This window comes from Electrona antarctica (assembly GCF_951216825.1).
Source record: "Electrona antarctica genome assembly, chromosome: 8".
NCBI classification, from domain to species: domain Eukaryota; kingdom Metazoa; phylum Chordata; class Actinopteri; order Myctophiformes; family Myctophidae; genus Electrona; species Electrona antarctica.
The window spans coordinates 51,983,139-52,000,940 of record NC_136789.1 but is presented as its reverse complement, the minus strand read 5'-3'; the positions used below and the strand labels follow the sequence as shown (position 1 = coordinate 52,000,940).

General features: G+C 44.5%; 1 protein-coding gene across 1 annotated transcript; it reads right to left on the bottom strand.

Annotated features, from left to right (window-relative positions):
- Window positions 1-1,170: 1,170 nt before the first annotated feature.
- Window positions 1,171-11,322, bottom strand: wasf3a (WASP family member 3a; the record flags this gene model as incomplete). Its single annotated transcript, XM_079509110.1, has 8 exons — window positions 1,171-1,331; window positions 3,737-4,044; window positions 5,164-5,358; window positions 5,756-5,937; window positions 6,483-6,600; window positions 7,340-7,493; window positions 8,732-8,866; window positions 11,190-11,322. 8 exons carry the CDS (start codon window positions 11,320-11,322, stop codon window positions 1,171-1,173), a joined length of 1,386 nt encoding a protein of 461 aa, XP_079365236.1.
- Between the last annotated feature and the right edge of the window lie 6,480 nt (window positions 11,323-17,802).

Sequence of the window (17,802 nt, the reverse complement as noted above, 5' to 3'; positions counted from 1 at the left end):
CATCAGCAGATGCAGACACTATGCTATGGGAAAATAAAAACGGACAGATGAGGTAGCTAATAAAAGTGAGGAGCTATTCCATTATTAGTTCATTCATTTGGTCATGATGCTATGCTAACCACAGAAGGTCATAAGCAGTGGAAAGGTTGAGGGGTTTGCACACGCTCAAGCCGTTTAAAGATATTGGTGTGCTTAAAAGCAAAGTATTGTTGGCTATAAAGTGCTTGTAAACATCACACATTCTTAAATTCCATCTGGTATATAATAAATACTGACAGCTGACCGGTAGTTCAATAATAATGAGTCCAGTGAGGACACGGACAAATATGGAATATATATTTAGTGAATATAAAATGAGCAATATCTTTAATATGGTTTGTCGATGAATTGGATCTGCCATAGGGACTCTGAATCCCCCGTACCTAAACAGCAGATCCAAAACAACAGGTGGTAGCTGGGGTGGAGGAGGGAGAGCAGCAACAGTTTAAGCAGACGGCAGCGCATCAGTGTGCAGCTGCAAGCAAGCAGGATGGGCAGTGCAAACGTCCAGTTATAATAGCCGGTATATGAAGCTGGAATGATGAGTGTGTGATTGGATGAAGTGAATCATGTGAATGAGAACGTGATGCTGAGGCGGCCCAATGAACGGCCGCTGGCAGCTGCACTGAGGTTTCCTGACTGAACTTGCTCTGCGCATGTGTCTGTGACAGGCGCCATGCTCATTTAAATAAACACAGAGGACTTCCCGGTGTAGACACAGATAAACATGAGGGCTCAATTTGGCATCGTGATTGACCCTATTTCCCAAATTGTTATATATCAAAAAACCCACGTCAAAACTGTTCCTGTGTGTGTGTGTGTGTGGCGAGGAAGGGGAGAATGTTTAGGCCTGTCACAAAGATGCAAAACGATATTATAATTTATACTATATATCTGATTTAATTTGATAACCACTTAAATGGTATAAAAGATCGGTTTCTCCAGATCGGGTCAATTGCAGATCACTGATCGAGTCATTTGGAGTGAAAATCGTCCGATCACCGATCTATCTATTACTGATAAGGTTTTACTCAACTGTTGTCATTATAGCCTATAAGGGTCAGTAAGTGTGTCGGAGTTTGATTCTTTTAGTAAAACGAAGGACGCATTCATTTCTTCTCGCCCGTCAGGTCAGTCCGACCAGTCGTGGTCGTCCAGCTCCGAGTCGTCGTCGTCGGAGTCGCTGTACTCGACGGCGATGCGGCGAGACAAGATGGTGGCCACGTCGTTTCCCACGGGCTCCCGCTGGTTCTGCTGCTCCTGCTGCTCCTGTACCTTCTTCAGCTGGATGCCTGGCGAGTACAGTGGCCACACACACACACACACACACACACACACACACACACACACACACACACACACACACACACGTTTTTACACTCTGGTTATGTTGGATCCCTGTTCAGTGCCCACACGTACATTTTAACACACAGGTTAAGACATTCACATTCACATTACCAAATATATTACAAGTCAAGTTGTGGTGCTGTCAGGTGGGTATACGCAAGTAAATGGTGCATTTATATAGCGCCTTTATCCAAGGCGCTTTACATAGATTGAGCATTACATTCACCCATTCATACACCGATTGCGGCGGAAGCCATGCAAGGTACCAACCAGCACATCGGGAGCAATTTGGGGTTCAGTGTCTTGCCCAAGGACACTTCGACATGTAGACAGGAGGAGCCGGGATTCGAACTGCCGACCCATGGATCATTGGACGACCTGCTCTACCTCCTGAGCCACAGTGAGCCAGAGTACGCAGACATGCCCAACAGGGCTCCAGACTAACTTTTTCACAGGTAGCACTGGTGCCACCTACCTTTTCATTTGGTAGCGCCACCACAAATTAGGTAGCACCATTTTTTTCTTTGTATAGCGTGGTATTAATACATGATCTTATCATGCCCCCACATCGGGCGCCATTTATTTATGTAGTGGTTTCCACCATAAGGTTTGAATCATAAAACCCCCTACAACAGTCACTGTGTAAAAAACAGCAACCTACCTGGTTATACTTCAAAACACTGTAGATGGTTTCAACCCACCACAAAGTCACTCAGTCAATAAAGGCAATATTTATATTCCACACACAGAAAGTCAGTTTAAGGTTTTGTGTTGAAAATTAAATGCAGTCCAAACCTTTTGGATTAATAAAGTGACAATTTGTACAATATCTCCATTACCATTATCCAAATGAATTCCTTATTATAATATGTTTACATTTTGGAAAAAATCTTTTGCAATGTGAAATGCCACCAAATTCTTAATCCTTTTCTTTATGGGCCAACTTGTGAAAGCTGCATGCTTTTATTGTGAAGGCAAAAGTTTCTGAATGCTCTCAGAGCCTGCATATCTCCGCGTGCTGAAAATAGCTGATCTACAAGCTCGCGACGCGTTGTGAGCTTGTAGATCAGCTATTTTCAGCACGGAACGCGAAGAATAAATCAGGCATCAGGGAGATTAATGTATTTTGTTGGCCGATCATCATGTATGGACGTATGGTATGGACACTACCTCCTCGATGCAAACATAACAAGCGTTGGAAGCTATTTTTCGTGGCACATTTCGTGGCACATGTTTAATCAAACACGTTTACTAAGTTTCACTCAGTGTTTGGGTCGGGAGTCGGCTGTCTGTGTAGATCATGACTAATCATCATGCAGTTAGATATGCGCGCTGCACGCTCCAGTGAAATTGTACAGCTGAGAAAGATTAGTTAATTTGTGTCGGATAAGCTGCGTTCAGACCTGAATATATATTCGCCTCGGTTCGCGGCCGGTCGCGCCGCGCCCGTTTGCGCAATTCTCGTCTTTGAATTGACTTTGTATGTAATCGCGCCGCTCTGACCATCCAAGTCTGAAGGGCTTATTTGTGGGTTTTCGTGAATGATCGTTCTTTGAACACTGGGCGTCAGGCGAACGTCCAATGTTTTCAATCAATGGAACGGGCAAGCACTGCGGGATGTTTTTTTCCCCCTCCACTCATCATTCCAGCAAGTCGCACAGGTGCGACCTCATTACATTTTAAGTATCACCCTTAATAAATTAAGTCGCATATGCGACCTAATAGGTCGCACGCTGGAGCCCTGATGCCCAATGCCTTTACTGTACAGTATATGGACTGTATATGCCCGGTGTGTATCCATCAGACCAGTGCTCGATCAACGAGAGAGAGAGAGAGAGAGGGGGGGGGGGGGGGGGGGAGACAGACAGACAGGCAGGCGCGCGCAGCACGCACAGCACTTACGTGTGTGCGTGCGTGGCGCACACACACACACTGAGACAGGGAAAGCGAGACGACGAGAGTCAAGGAGCGAGAGATAGGGCGAGGGAGGTCGGGGCTAGGGAGGGGAGAGAGGGAGACCTCGATCAGTGTGAGAGAAGGAAAGAGGGAGAGGAGGTTGAAAGGAGGGAGAGAGTCAATCTAGCGTTGGTTCACCAACCCTGAAGGAAGTGTGTGTGACTGAGAGAGAGACATTTAGACACACAGAGAGAGAGGGGGGGGGGGGGGCATGATCTAATCAAGGAGAGAGAAATGTTTTAAAAATGTTTTAACAAAACGCCTGCGGTCTCCGAGGCTAGGTCATAATGTGACATGCCTGTATATGGAGACCACCGACAACCAATATTCATGCCGTGAAGCCAGTATCTAAATAAGGTTTACACATACTGTATATTCAGTCAGCTCGACTCACCCATGCGTATGGCAGAGAGCAGGTCACTCCTGGCGTCTTTGACCACCGGCTGCACGTCCATCCTGGTGGGCTCGCCGTGTCCCGGGTGGTGGTGGTGGTGGTGGTGGTGGTGGTGGGCCGCGGAGGATGGGACGGGTGGGGGCGGGGGTCCGGGAGGAGGGGGTATGGGTGGGAGCGAGGAGGACGAGGAGTAGCCCTGGCTGACGTACAGAGGGGCGGTTGGGGGAGGAAGCCCACCCTGGGGAGAGCCAAACGCCGTCTGTGCAGAGGGGATGGTCGGGCCAGAGCTCACTGCGTACTCCATTGGGCTGTTGGAAAAACAGACAGGAAGATAAGAGGAGGATAGCTGAGGATAGAATATGTTGTGGCATTTTGCCAGTACACATCGAAACGGGAAGATATAGGGGTGTAGCTGAGGAGGATAGAATATGAGAATGCTGTGATCTGAATGATGTGGAGAATGAAATCCATTTTATTTATTTTGTCCTCTGTCTGTATCATGATCTGAGAGAAATATTATTTAAAACGGTTCACTCCACACGGTTCACTCCACATGCTTTAATTGAATTTGTTTTTCGTCATGTTTTAGCTTTTTCAGAATTGGGATAGGAGGCAAAGGGTGACTAACTTAAACTTGAATTAAAAGTCATCATAAGCTTTAATATTGTAACTGCGAGGTTGTTTTAATGAGCCCCTAACATCAACGTACTTGTAATGGACAGGTGGAAGACAGTAGTGACAGTGGTGGCGTGACACGGGGGCACTGGGGGGCAATGCCCACCCAGATGGACTTTGTTCCCCTCCAGTCCACATTGATTATTATATATAGCCTACATTTTCAATTGAATAGACATACAAGGTAATATGCAGTAGACATTATGAATGAATGAATGCAATATTTATTTTCGTGTCATGCCACTTTGGCCCACACCATATGGGATTATATGACACATTTAACAAAGTACATTGAAAACAACTGACATTACAGTCCTTCCTGTTCACATTCCATAATGCATTATTACATACATGAATACATATTTGTACAGTATTTGAACAAAAATGAAAACAAATAAAACATTATCTCGATTATAATGCTCAACATAATTGTATTTGTTTGTTGTTTGTGTGCTACTGCATAACTAGCCTACTTGTAGCCTTTTTCAACGTATCACTGTTTATTGTATAGGCGAGTATTTGTTATATAGGAGTGTTGGAAAAAATAGAATGTGCCCCCTTTGGAAAAATGTATGGCCCCTTTGTTGAGTTGTGCCTGGAGACGGCACTTTAGTGAACCGTTGTGAGGTGGTGGTGAAACATACTTGTAATGGACAGGTGGAAGTAGTGGACCGTTGTGAGGTGGTGGTGAAACATACTTGTAATGGACAGGTGGAAGTAGTGGACCGTTGTGAGGTGGTGGTGAAACATACTTGTAATGGACAGGTGGAAGTAGTGGACCGTTGTGAGGTGGTGGTGGTGGTGGTGGTGTTGTTGAGGGGCAGGCGGGCGTCCCAGACCGGTACGTAGCCCCGATGATTTGGTATTCGTGCTCCGCCAGAGGGGACGGGGGGCCGTTCCCCCCACACACGTACCCCGGAGGGACGGGGAAGTCCGGGAGGTCGGGTCTAGATTAGAACAACCAAACAGACTGAGTTGATGTACAGTATTTGACGTTTGGCAGTGGTGAAAAGTAACAAAGTACATTTGCTTAAGTACTGTACTTAAGTACAATTTAAAGGTACTTTATTTGAGTATTTCTAAATACCAATACTTTTACTTCTACTCCTCCGAAGAAGGCACTGGTACATAAGTACTTTAAAAACATTAAAAACTAAGAATTGTTTACAGCATGAAACAAATTCAACAAGAGACCATGCTTTTCTCCAATAATAATAATAATAAAGATAACCGTATATATCATATCATCTGGGGTTTCCAACTCATCCCCCTCATCGGATAACTCGCACAAGCGTGTGTGTGAGAAATGACATAAACCCACAAAACACACACACACACACACACCTGCCGTCCGGGGAGAGGGAGCCTTCGGACGACGCCCCCCTGCGGAGGGTGTGTGGATGGCGGTGGTCTGGGCGGAGCTCCTTGTCGAACGCCATCATGTTCCACTCGTGTCGGCGGTTACGAGCCTTCCTCACCTTCTTCACCTCGCGCTGCAGCGTGCTGTCAACGCAGCGCTTCTGCTCCTGGTGATGAGGGAAGGGAGGGAGAGATTAGCTTCGGTACCCTGGCTTTTATTTTTGTTTGCATTCGGCTAAAAAAAAAAAAAGCCTGGGGAAACCCATTGGAAAATCTGGCATATAGGAAGTGGGAGTCAACTTTCGCTAACCAATAACAGTGCAGTGGGGGGCGTCGCTCCAAATTTGGTGGCGTCAGTGTTCTCCGCTGTTTTCTACCGGGTAGGGAGGCGGGGGCGGGCGCTCAGACCGGTGAACCAATAGGATCCACCGGTTGTTTTCGCCGGCACCCGCCCCTCTAGACCAGAAATCACACGGGCTGGGGCAGGCGAGGGAGAGATCGCTGTCATATACAAGATGGTGTTCATTTCGTCCTCATGTCTTTTTCTCTTTCTTTGGGCCAGTGTAATAACTAGATGGGGGGGGGGGGGCACGCTACAAATACCCAACCTGTTACCTATAAGCTTTAACGCGCCATATCTGCAAGCTCACGTGTAGGTCGGCCATTTTAGCCTTGCGATGCTGTCGCGCAACGACAGCTAGTACACGCTCACCCTGAGACGTCTCCTCTCCCTCCTCTTCTCCTCGGTGTCCTGTAACATCTTCTCCTTCCACAGCTCAAAGAAGTACTGCGGGTCTGTGTAGAACTTCATGGCATCGATGTGGTCCTCCCTGCGTTCACATGCACAATATGGCCGTGTCATAATTAACACATATTACCTGAGAACCACATTTACCTACAGTATTAATTCACACATTTTTAACTCTTGAGAGTGTACAAATGTAATGATAATGATCTTTATTGTATTATTGATACAGCAACAAATGTAACCAAATGGACCTGGACCTGTAAGTCCATTTGGTCACATCTGTTCTGTACACATTTTTCTGTTGTACCATGTAAGCAGTGATGGCGCCCAGAGGCGGGGCCTTGTCACAGGTGTTGTTGTTCATACCTGTAAGCAGTGATGGCGCCCAGAGGCGGGGCCTTGTCACAGGTGTTGTTCATACCTGTAAGCGGTGATGGCGCCCAGAGGCGGGGCCTTGTCACAGGTGTTGTTGTTCATACCTGTAAGCGGTGAGGGCGCCCAGAGGCGGGGCCTTGTCACAGGTATTGTTCATACCTGTAAGCGGTGAGGGCGCCCAGAGGCGGGGCCTTGTCACAGGTGTTGTTCATACCTGTAAGCAGTGAGGGCGCCCAGGGGAGGGGCCTTGTCACAGGTGTTGTTGTTCATACCTGTAAGCAGTGAGGGCGCCCAGGGGAGGGGCCTTGTCACAGGTGTTGTTGTTCATACCTGTAAGCGGTGAGGGCGCCCAGGGGAGGGGCCTTGTCACAGGTGTTGTTGTTCATACCTGTAAGCGGTGAGGGCGCCCAGGGGAGGGGCCTTGTCACAGGTGTTGTTGTTCATACCTGTAAGCGGTGAGGGCGCCCAGCGGCGGGGCCTTGTCACAGGTGTTGTACATCTCAGACACGGCGTTGGGGTTGCTGCTCTTGGCCACCACCTGCTGGTTCTGAACGGCAGAGCCTTTAAATGCCTTCCTCATGTTGATGTCCTGAAGAGACACTGCAAAACAATAACAAAAGAAAAATGGGCCGTAAGTTCTCGTGAAAAAGAAAAAATAACAAGAATGACTCGGTCATAATTAACTTTCCCGGTGTGTTCAGAGTATGGGTTTTTATGCCGTTCAGACTATGGGTTTTATTGGTAAGTCTCCCTTTAGAGGCAGCCAATCAAGAAAAAGTGCCCACTACGGTCGTCTTTACGGTCGTTAGTAGGGGTACTAGCAAATGAAGTCCGGCAAAAAGGACCCTTCTTTGGAGGAAGTAAAAAAAACAATAATTGCCAGCTGCAGCAAGCTCTCGTTTATGAACATCTATAATCAGCGAGCTGAGGCAGCTGTGGCAGCCTCTGCTTCACGTTGCGGCGTTCAGACTAGTATGGGTTTCATGCCGTTCAGACTATGGGTTTTTATGTGTACGTCTCCCATTGGCTTAGAGGCAGCCTCTGGATAGACACGCCGCCAAACACTACAGTGTAGGCAGTGACAGTATCCACTAAGTGAACATGTTGTCCAGCTGCTTTTAAAGCAGCTGGCAAAAAAAGGTATGGGGCTGGCTTAAAAAACATCACTGATCTCAGTTATGTAATGCTTTCACTAGGCCGCTGCTGCAAACTGTTTTGGCATTAGCTGCACAATTATTACTCAGTCACTGTCATTTGGATATGTGGCAGGAGAGAATGAACGACGGAGTAGATAAAATATCCATATCATCTGAAGATAATGCTGAAGAGATTTTATTTTTATAGGAGACCCATGTGTACTATTGTAGTGCAGTGGCTCTCAGCCAGTGGTCCGGGGAACACCAGTGGTCCTCGAAGGAATTCCAAGTGGTCTCCAGCTAAATGATGGATGGGTGGTAACCAAATGGACCCTTATACAGTAGATCTTTAACTCTTGAGTGCAAAATGAAACCAAATGAACCCTTACAGGTCCATTTGGTTTCATGTTACGTTCTCAAATGCCGAATAAATAGTGGACCTTGATATGGAAAAAGGTTTAAAACCACTGGTGTAGTGGATTGTGTGTCTGATCCAACATTAGGTGACTACTGACAACGTGGTTCATTAATATGCAGATTCCAGACAATGACATCTCAAGTAGGAAGCTGTGTGTCTGAACTGAAGTACCGTAAATTGGCCGTGATTCAGTCAAACATAATTGATGCCGTGTTTTCCTAATAACCCTCCACCGCCACCCGTCCCACAGCTGTGCCCTGTGTGACCCTGCAGCCCAAACTGACCCTCTTCCACGCTGGAGTCCAGCTGGGTGACCTTGAGCGCCAGGCGGTCGATGCGGTCCTGGAGAGAGTTGGCGCGCACGTAGAACGTGTTGGCCTCGTTGAAAAGTTCGCCGAAAACATTCTCGGCGTGCTTACCTGCAACCCAAGAAAGAAACCCAGAGCCGTTTTACTCACGCGTTCCGTACAAAGTTTATCGTCAGATTATACAATAACGGGCATTGGTCTAGCCGTGCTTTAAATGAGCATGATGGAATGCCTAATCAAAACATAAACATTGCTGCTCTCCCAGAGTAGAGCCAGTTGGGTGGCTAGGCTTTATGTACCAAAAGTAAAATGTGCTTTATTATGAAGTCGATACAATTAAGTCCCCTATAGGCCTAGCTCACATCTGTATGCAAAATGCTAATTACATCATGCACATAATTCTTCTTTCATTCAAACGCTGAACTCTTGGACTGGGAATCTGGGAGATGGGTGTGGCTATTGCTCTGGTTATTAACAAAGATTGTTTTGTATAATTAATGGGAAATCAACATCTGTTGGTAATATTACATTTTGATGTGTTGTCGTCATAATTTCATTTAATGCTGATCACACTGCACTGACCATCAAGAAAATAAAACCACTGGTTTTCAACCAGTGGTCCGGGGACCACCAGTAGTCCTTGAGGGGGTTCCAGGTGGTCCCCATGCTAAATGATGCTAGGTGGTAACCAAATGGACCCTTGTAGATCATTAACTCTTGGACCCGTGGACCCGTAAGGGTCCATTTGGTTTCATTCTAACGCTGTCGAGAGTTAAATGATTGTTAAACATTACTTAATTTACAAGAAGTCTACACAATTAGAGAATGTAGATCGTGTGCCTGTTGTCTCTCCTATGGTACCACATCAATACAGCATGGAATTCTGGGCAAAATATTATCCAACGATAAATAAATATTCAAAGTCTTGGGTCTGAGGAGCGAAATCTCATCAAATGGTGGTCCGTGGCTCAAAGGCCCAATTAATAATGGACCTTAGATATGAGAGAGGTTGAAATCCACCGGTCTAAAAGGTTGCCAACTCCTGCTGTATTCAAGTGTCCCCCCCCCCCCCCCCCACCACACACACACACACACACACACACACACACACACACACACACACACACACACACACACACACACACACACACACACACACACACACACACACACACACACACACACACACACACACACACACACACACACACACACACACACACACACACACACACACACACACACACACACACACACACACACACACACACACACACACACTCTCTCTCTCTCTCTCTCTCTCTCTCTCTCCCTTCTGTGACACTAAGCTTTAGTAAGCCCTAAGCTTCTTTAACTTCACAAACCCTAACCCACTACAAACACGCAGACACAACACAGACGTCGTTATGCAAAACGCATGCACACTCGAGTGTGAGTGAATTTACAGTTCTCCTCAGTTAGCGGGTTAAAAGTACAGCTCTCTGGTAGATTATATATATTATATTATGACATATGGATATGGTTGTTGTAACTGCTGAATGCCTAAATTGTACAAATCCACATGCAAGTCATTCACGAGTCAAATCTTACTTTGCTATAGAGCGTATGTGCATGTATAAAGTGAGTAACAAAGTGACGTTTAATGGCATTTAATGCAATCAGATTTCTGTTGGGCTGTGAGGCCAGAAAGTAGTTTTTTTTTCTTTAGCCACTCAGTAGGCGTTCCCGCATAAACTTCCAGGTATGATGATGGTGTCGCGCATTGCCTCTATACTTTTTGAATCTCACCCTTGACGACAAGAAGCCTTTTATAAAACCTAAACGACGCGTTGTCAAGCTTGTAGATCTGCTACAGTATGTCTTTAGGTTTTACTAGATCTCTTCTCCACTAGTCCCTCACTAACATGTTTGTCTAGTTTTTTATTTATTGATGAAATTGTCAATATATTTAGTCATCATAGCTATGCATTTATTTCGTTTTTATTCCGTTTTTTCTCAGTGGAAAAAGGTAGTCGACGAGCATTTTTCGTCATAGTTTTAGTAGACGAATAGTGTAACCGCGCCGTCTTCGAATGTTACTACACATTCAAAGTCAAAGTAATACGATTTGTCACACACGTTACCGCAGTGAAATTTGTTCTCCGCTCTCTTGCTCTCTCTTGGAGCAGTGAGCCGCAGCCAAGGAGCGGTGAGCTGCAGCCGTGCCGCGCTCGGGAACCATTTGATTAGTAGATTTGACCCCCCCAATCCAACCCTTTGATGCTGAGTGCCAAGCAGGGAGGCATTGGGTCCCACTTTTACAGTCTTTGGTATGACCCGGCCAAGGATCGAACCGCCGACCTCCCAGTTTCAGGGCGGACACTCTAACCACACAAGGCCACTGTCTGGTTTCATTGTGAATGTACTGTGAAGATATTAAAGTCATTTTTTTTACTCAGACTGCTGAGCTGGCGGATGATGGCTGACAGAGTGTTGTTGGTGACACATTCCAGCTCGCTGCCAATCCCATCAGGCACTGCCCCGTGGCACAGGTGGCGAGGCTGGACGTTCCTCTTCACCAGTGGCATGATGACCCCCACCACCCCTTGTTTACGCCCGGAACCGTAACAACCTGCAGGGTATACGTCACACTGGTTATTATATTTACAATGTGCAGGAGGATGCTAAACGCACACCAGTCTGTAGTAGTGGTGCCAGCTCACGGCAGAAACATCTCAAGAGTTAAGTCTTAAAGGGGCATTCCACTCATTTTCAACATTTTACTATGTCATTAATATACCTTAGAGCTGTTGTCTGGAAATAATAAAAAGTCCCCCCCATTCTGTGTTTCCTAGAACTAGAGGTCTGAAAAAAATCATTAACATGATGAAACACATCTTGATGACATCATCAAGATGTGTTTCACCATGTTAATGATTTTTTGCATACTTACAGTTCTAGGAAACACAGAATGGGGGGATTTTTTTTATTATTTCCACACAACAGCTCTAAGGTATATTAATGACATAGTAAAATGTTGAAAATGAGTGGAATGCCCCTTTAAGAAGACAAAAGAGTGGCCAAAGTGCCGATTATTTATTAGGATGCAGAGTAGGAACCAATGTTTCGGCAGGTACAACTGCCTTCGTCAGGGTACCTGAAGAACTGCCTTCGTCAGGGTACCTGAAGAACTGCCTTCGTCAGGGTACCTGAAGAACTGCCTTCGTCAGGGTACCTGAAGAACTGCCTTCGTCAGGGTACCTGAAGAACTGCCTTCGTCAGGGTACCTGAAGAACTGCCTTCGTCAGGGTACCTGAAGAACTGCCTTCGTCAGGGTACCTGAAGAACTGCCTTCGTCAGGGTACCTGGAATATTGTTCAATTAGAGTTTAGTTTGGTACGGTATATGTCACCGTATACTGTCCAATCAGATGAGGGCAAAGCGCACAAATGCCTTGGGAAGATTTCCAAATTGTTGGCCAATTGGAGGGGAGAATAGAGCGCTATTGCACGATTTCAACGTTTTTAAACGATTTAAAGGGGCATTCCACTCATTTTCAACATTTTACTATGTCATTAATGTACCTTAGAGCTGTTGTGTGGAAATAATAAAAACGTTTCCCCATTCTGTGTTTCCTAGAACTAGAGGTCCGAAAAAAATCATTAACATGGTGAAACACATCTTGATGACATCATCAAGATGTGTTTCACCATGTTAATGATTTTTTTCATAATTACAGTTCTAGGAAACACAAAATGGGGGGACTTTTTTATTATTTCCACACAACAGCTCTAAGGTATATTAATGACATAGTAAAATGTTGAAAATGGGTGGTTTTCCCCTTTAAGTGCTAGAGTGCAATAACAATAGTCTGCTTGCCTATAGGCAACCACACTACTTAAAAGACTGCATCAAAAGTAATCAACAAACTATACTATAAAAAAAGAAAAGTTGGAGATCCACTGCTCTAGATGGCTTGGGATTTTCCCATGCTGTAAGAATACACAGGCCTAGATGACTGTGTAGTCGTGATTGACTCTTTAACACACCACATTGGCATTACAGTGTCTCGCATCATGTGTGTATTGGGTCTGACCACCACACAAGTACAGTGCATTTATTGCATTAATTTTCAACTATAGAGCACCGAAGTCCTGACGTCACTGTCAGTAGAGGGCGTCAATCCACAGGTTCGTCTACTTTTTATTTGCATTGTAATCTCCATAGGAGGATTTTAGATCGTCTCATACAGTATAAGAACTGTGTTTGAAAGATAAACCGATCACCCCGGCCTTTTCACTCATATGGATATGAAGCATCGACTGAAGGTGGAAATGTACAAATATACCCAAAGAGTGACAAAAAAAGCGTTAGAAACGAGTGAAACAACCCAGAGACTACATTTCCGGTATAGGCGGGTGGCTGCATCTGCACAGAAACAGAAACTGAATGTTAATTACGTTTATTTTTATTTTATTGATATTTAATGTTTCGTGGTTAGTACGAGTCGAGTCACCACCAGACCACCAGCTGAACTTACGTCAACGAGGAATCTCAGGAACACAATGTGTTGACAGCTGGGCGTGACGTATATTAGCAGCGACATTGCCTTCATATGTAGTTTCAAGGCTTTTGCGGCCACATTAATTCCATTTTCTCCAGAAACTGGCTGTATCAAATATGAATGGAAATCATTAATGACGCACAGCCACTCCCCTGACAGAAAGGCCGGGGTGGTCGGTTTATTTTTCAAACACAGTTCTTATATGAAGCGACCTAAAATCTCCCTATGGGGATCTCAATGCAACTAAAAAAAATACATGAACCTGTGTATTGGTGCCCTCTACTGAAAGTGACGTCAGACTTCGGTGCTCTATAGATTTAGTTTGAACCAAGTCAATCAAATTAAAATATTCCAGGTGAGTTTAGTTGTGCATCTTTGAAACCTATATGGAGAAATAAGAGCTGGCTGCTTGACAGAAGCCATTGCATTCAGGTGGTGTGTGTATAGTATACACTACATATTCTAATGCGTGTTGGAGAGGAAACCTTTGCTCTGAGGTCTTGAACAGACATTAATACACCATCTGAACGCATGCACCTTTCAGTTGAAACAATCTGAACACATGCACCTTTCAGTTGAAACAATCTGAACACATGCACCTTTCAGTTGAAACAATCTGAACGCATGCACCTTTCAGTTGAAACAATCTGAACGCATGCACCTTTCAGTTGAAACAATCTGAACACATGCACCTTTCAGTTGAAACAATCTGAACGCATGCACCTTTCAGTTGAAACAATCTGAACGCATGCACCTTTCAGTTGAAACAATCTGAACGCATGCACCTTTCAGTTGAAACAATCTGAACGCATGCACCTTTCAGTTGAAACAATCTGAACGCATGCACCTTTTCAGTTGAAACAATCTGAACACATGCACCTTTTCAGTTGAAACAATCTGAACGCATGCACCTTTTCAGTTGAAACAATCTGAACACATGCACCTTTCAGTTGAAACAATCTGAACGCATGCACCTTTCAGTTGAAACAATCTGAACACATGCACCTTTCAGTTGAAACAATCTGAACGCATGCACCTTTCAGTTGAAACAATCTGAACGCATGCACCTTTCAGTTGAAACAATCTGAACGCATGCACCTTTCAGTTGAAACAATCTGAACGCATGCACCTTTCAGTTGAAACAATCTGAACACATGCACCTTTCAGTTGAAACAATCTGAACACATGCACCTTTTCAGTTGAAACAATCTGAACGCATGCACCTTTCAGTTGAAACAATCTGAACGCATGCACCTTTCAGTTGAAACAATCTGAACGCATGCACCTTTCAGTTGAAAACAGAGACAGTGACATTAATTTAACTGTGTATTGTGGTGCTCCGAAAGGCCTACTCCTCCCTAAGTGCACTATATGGTTCATTATCTCCTGTCTCCTCAAGTTTTTTTTCTCCACTAACCTTTGAAGAGCCACTGCGCCGACCGCCGAGTTGCTTGTCATTAAAATCCACTTTAAAACTTGAAGTAGTGTTCAAAATTATTCCAACGTGGTCATCACAACAACAGAGCGGAGAAGGAGCGTGCGCGATGCGCAGCACCGCCGGCATTGTAATGCATCGGCCTCAATTTCCCTTAAAGGGATAGTTCAGATTTTTTGAACTTAAGTTGTATGAAATACTTGCCATTAATATAGTGGTTGCAACTGTATTCATTGATTGCCCGATGGTGGGAGTTCTGCTCTGGTTTTGGTCAATATCAAGTAGTTCCGGTCATTTTGTGGGGGGCACTGGGGCCACGCAGTAAAAGTAAATTAATCCACAAAACGAACGTAATTTGTATTGTTGACCCATTTCTAAAATATTAGCGCGACTTTCGTTCAACTCTGACCCCTCTATCACATGGAACTATTTTTTGGGCGTAGTGATATGGACACAAAAAACATAGTTCTGTGTGATAGAGGGGTAAAAAAAGAACGGAAGTTGCACTAATATTTTTGAAATGGGTCAACAATACAAATGACGTTAGTTTCGTGGATTCATTTACTTTTACTGCGTGGCCCCCAGTGCCCCCCACAAAATGACCGGAACTACTTGATATTTCACCAAAACCAGAGCAGAACTCCCACCACAGGACTCGGGCAATCAATGAATACAGTTGCAACCACTATATTAATGGCAAGTATTTCATACAACTTAAGTTAAAAAAATCTGAACTATCCCTTTAAAAAAGCAGAATTACCCTGCCACAAGTAACACCTGCCAGTCGCTGCAAATGTGTACAGCAGAGTAGGAGAGTAGCGACACGCTTTGATCTCGCCACAAAGCGGGTGCCTATATGGGCTATAGTTCCAAACATTGCTCCTATGGCTGGAACTATCCCATTGAGATAGAATGAGCACTTCCGCATTCCATTGTTACAATGGGAGTCAGCGCTAGTGTCGCCACTCTCTTACTAGATTACTCTGGTACACAGTAGACATTTACCAGTGGTGTAAAGTAACTAAGTACCTTTACTTAAGTACTGTACTTCAATGTTGAGGTATTTGTACTTTTTTGTTGTTGCTTTTTTGCCTTTTATTGATAGGTTACAGTATGCTTGACAGGAAAAGGGGAGAGAGACAGGGGGAAGACACGCAGCAAAGGTCGTCGGGCTTGGGACTCGAACCCGCAACACGCTGTCATGCTGTATTACCAGCCTAGGTGCCTGTCAGGCCCAGGCCTACTTGAGTATTTCTAATTCCCAATACTTTTACTTCTATCTAACTACATCTCAGAGCCAGAGGCAAATATTGTACTTGCAATACCATTATTTGAAAACTCTAGTTACTTTGTAGATCTGGATTATTATTACAAAACTATCTACATTTCGTCCATTTGAAAATGGCAGATCTACAAGCTCTTAATGCAAACACTTGGCACAGAGTGACGCGCTGTGTGAGCTTGTATATTCTATATCAATGTTCTAAATCTCTAAAAGAGTTTTCTGAAAAACCTATATTGCTATAATGGCTCAAATCTTTCCCGGGTTTTAATGGGTTAAGTAATTCGAGTAAGAAACAAAATGAAATTTAAACTTTACAATAAAAAAAAAAAATACAAATAAAATAAAAACCAGCAAGTGTTTTCATAGTAAACCTTTGCAGAATAAGAGAGAATTTAGAGCATAAGGTTGTCCAGTGAGTGAGTGAGTGAGACAGTGTAGTAAAAAAAAAAGAGAAATTACGCTTACCTCTAAATCCAGTAAAATCTCGGAGCCATTATTGAATTTGACTTATTATCATCGGTGCACCCAGACGGAGCAGACCAATACGTAGGAGGAGACCAATACGTTGAAGTGACAGATTTAAAAACAAACACATGTCCAGTAGAGGTGACCTCCTCCGGCTACAGCATGTATAGTGGACGCTGCGCTGTCATCATCTCCCCCTGGGCTGGGGTGGGGTGGGAGGGATTCACCCTGTGAGTGACGGCCTCTCTCGTCCAACCCCAGGGCTTGAGCCGTGGGATTACACCGGACAGATTTACCCCGGTGTCATCCAATCGAGATCGCCGCAAGGGAACCCACGTCGTCCATTTAATTTAACCTCACCTCCTGGTTTGGAGAGATGAGCCTTTTTATTTTAAGACACACTAATCGCCGTGCATGACTTAACAGGCTTTCTCTTCACTATCACTTGATTCAGGGGTTTTCAACCCGTGGGTCGCGACCCCTCGGGGGGTCGACAAATTATTTTAGGGGGTCCCCAAATTATTTTCAAAAAACAAAAAGATTTTTTTAATTTTTTATTTTCACGATTTTTCAAAAATAGCAGACCTACAAGCTTGTAGCGCGCCACTCGGTGGCGCGCTATGAGCTTGTAGATCTGCTATTTTTCAATAGTTAAATTATAACATAATGCTTAAAACACCAAAAGGGGTTCCCACCCAAAATGGGTTAAGGTTATTGTAGCAGTCAATTTATATTGGGGGTCGGGAGGGGGCGGGGCGGGGGTCCCGAGATATTGCCAAAGCATTTCCGGGGGTCCCCGGCCAAAAACGTTGAGAACCCCTGACTTGATTCATGCTTCTCATCATGGTTTCTATAAGAATCAATGAAGATACTATCGCATTCTTATTTGTCCATTTGCTGTAGTTTGGTGTGGTAGTATGGTCATTTAACACAATTGTAGTACCTCCCGTTTCGTCTACATATCATGCTAGACTTAATTTGACACACTTTTTAAATCACTAAGTTGCTAAGTATATCACACTGTGCATGTTTTATGGCATACTGTTGCATCATTCTATCTATCGAGACCCAGAGTGACAGGAGAGAGATACATAGTGCAGCAGAGTCATTCCATTCAGTGTGCTTGTTGCAATACAGCAGGCTTTGCAAACTCTGTAAAGCTTTACTTTTCATACACAGTTTTTGCCTGTACATTTATTGTACAATTGTACATGTGTTACTGACTTCTCTCAGACCCCTTTTCCACCGGTTGGTTCCCAATGGGAACCGGTTCAGTTCTTTTTGGTTCTTAGTCCATGAGCCAGAGCTCCAAAATTGGA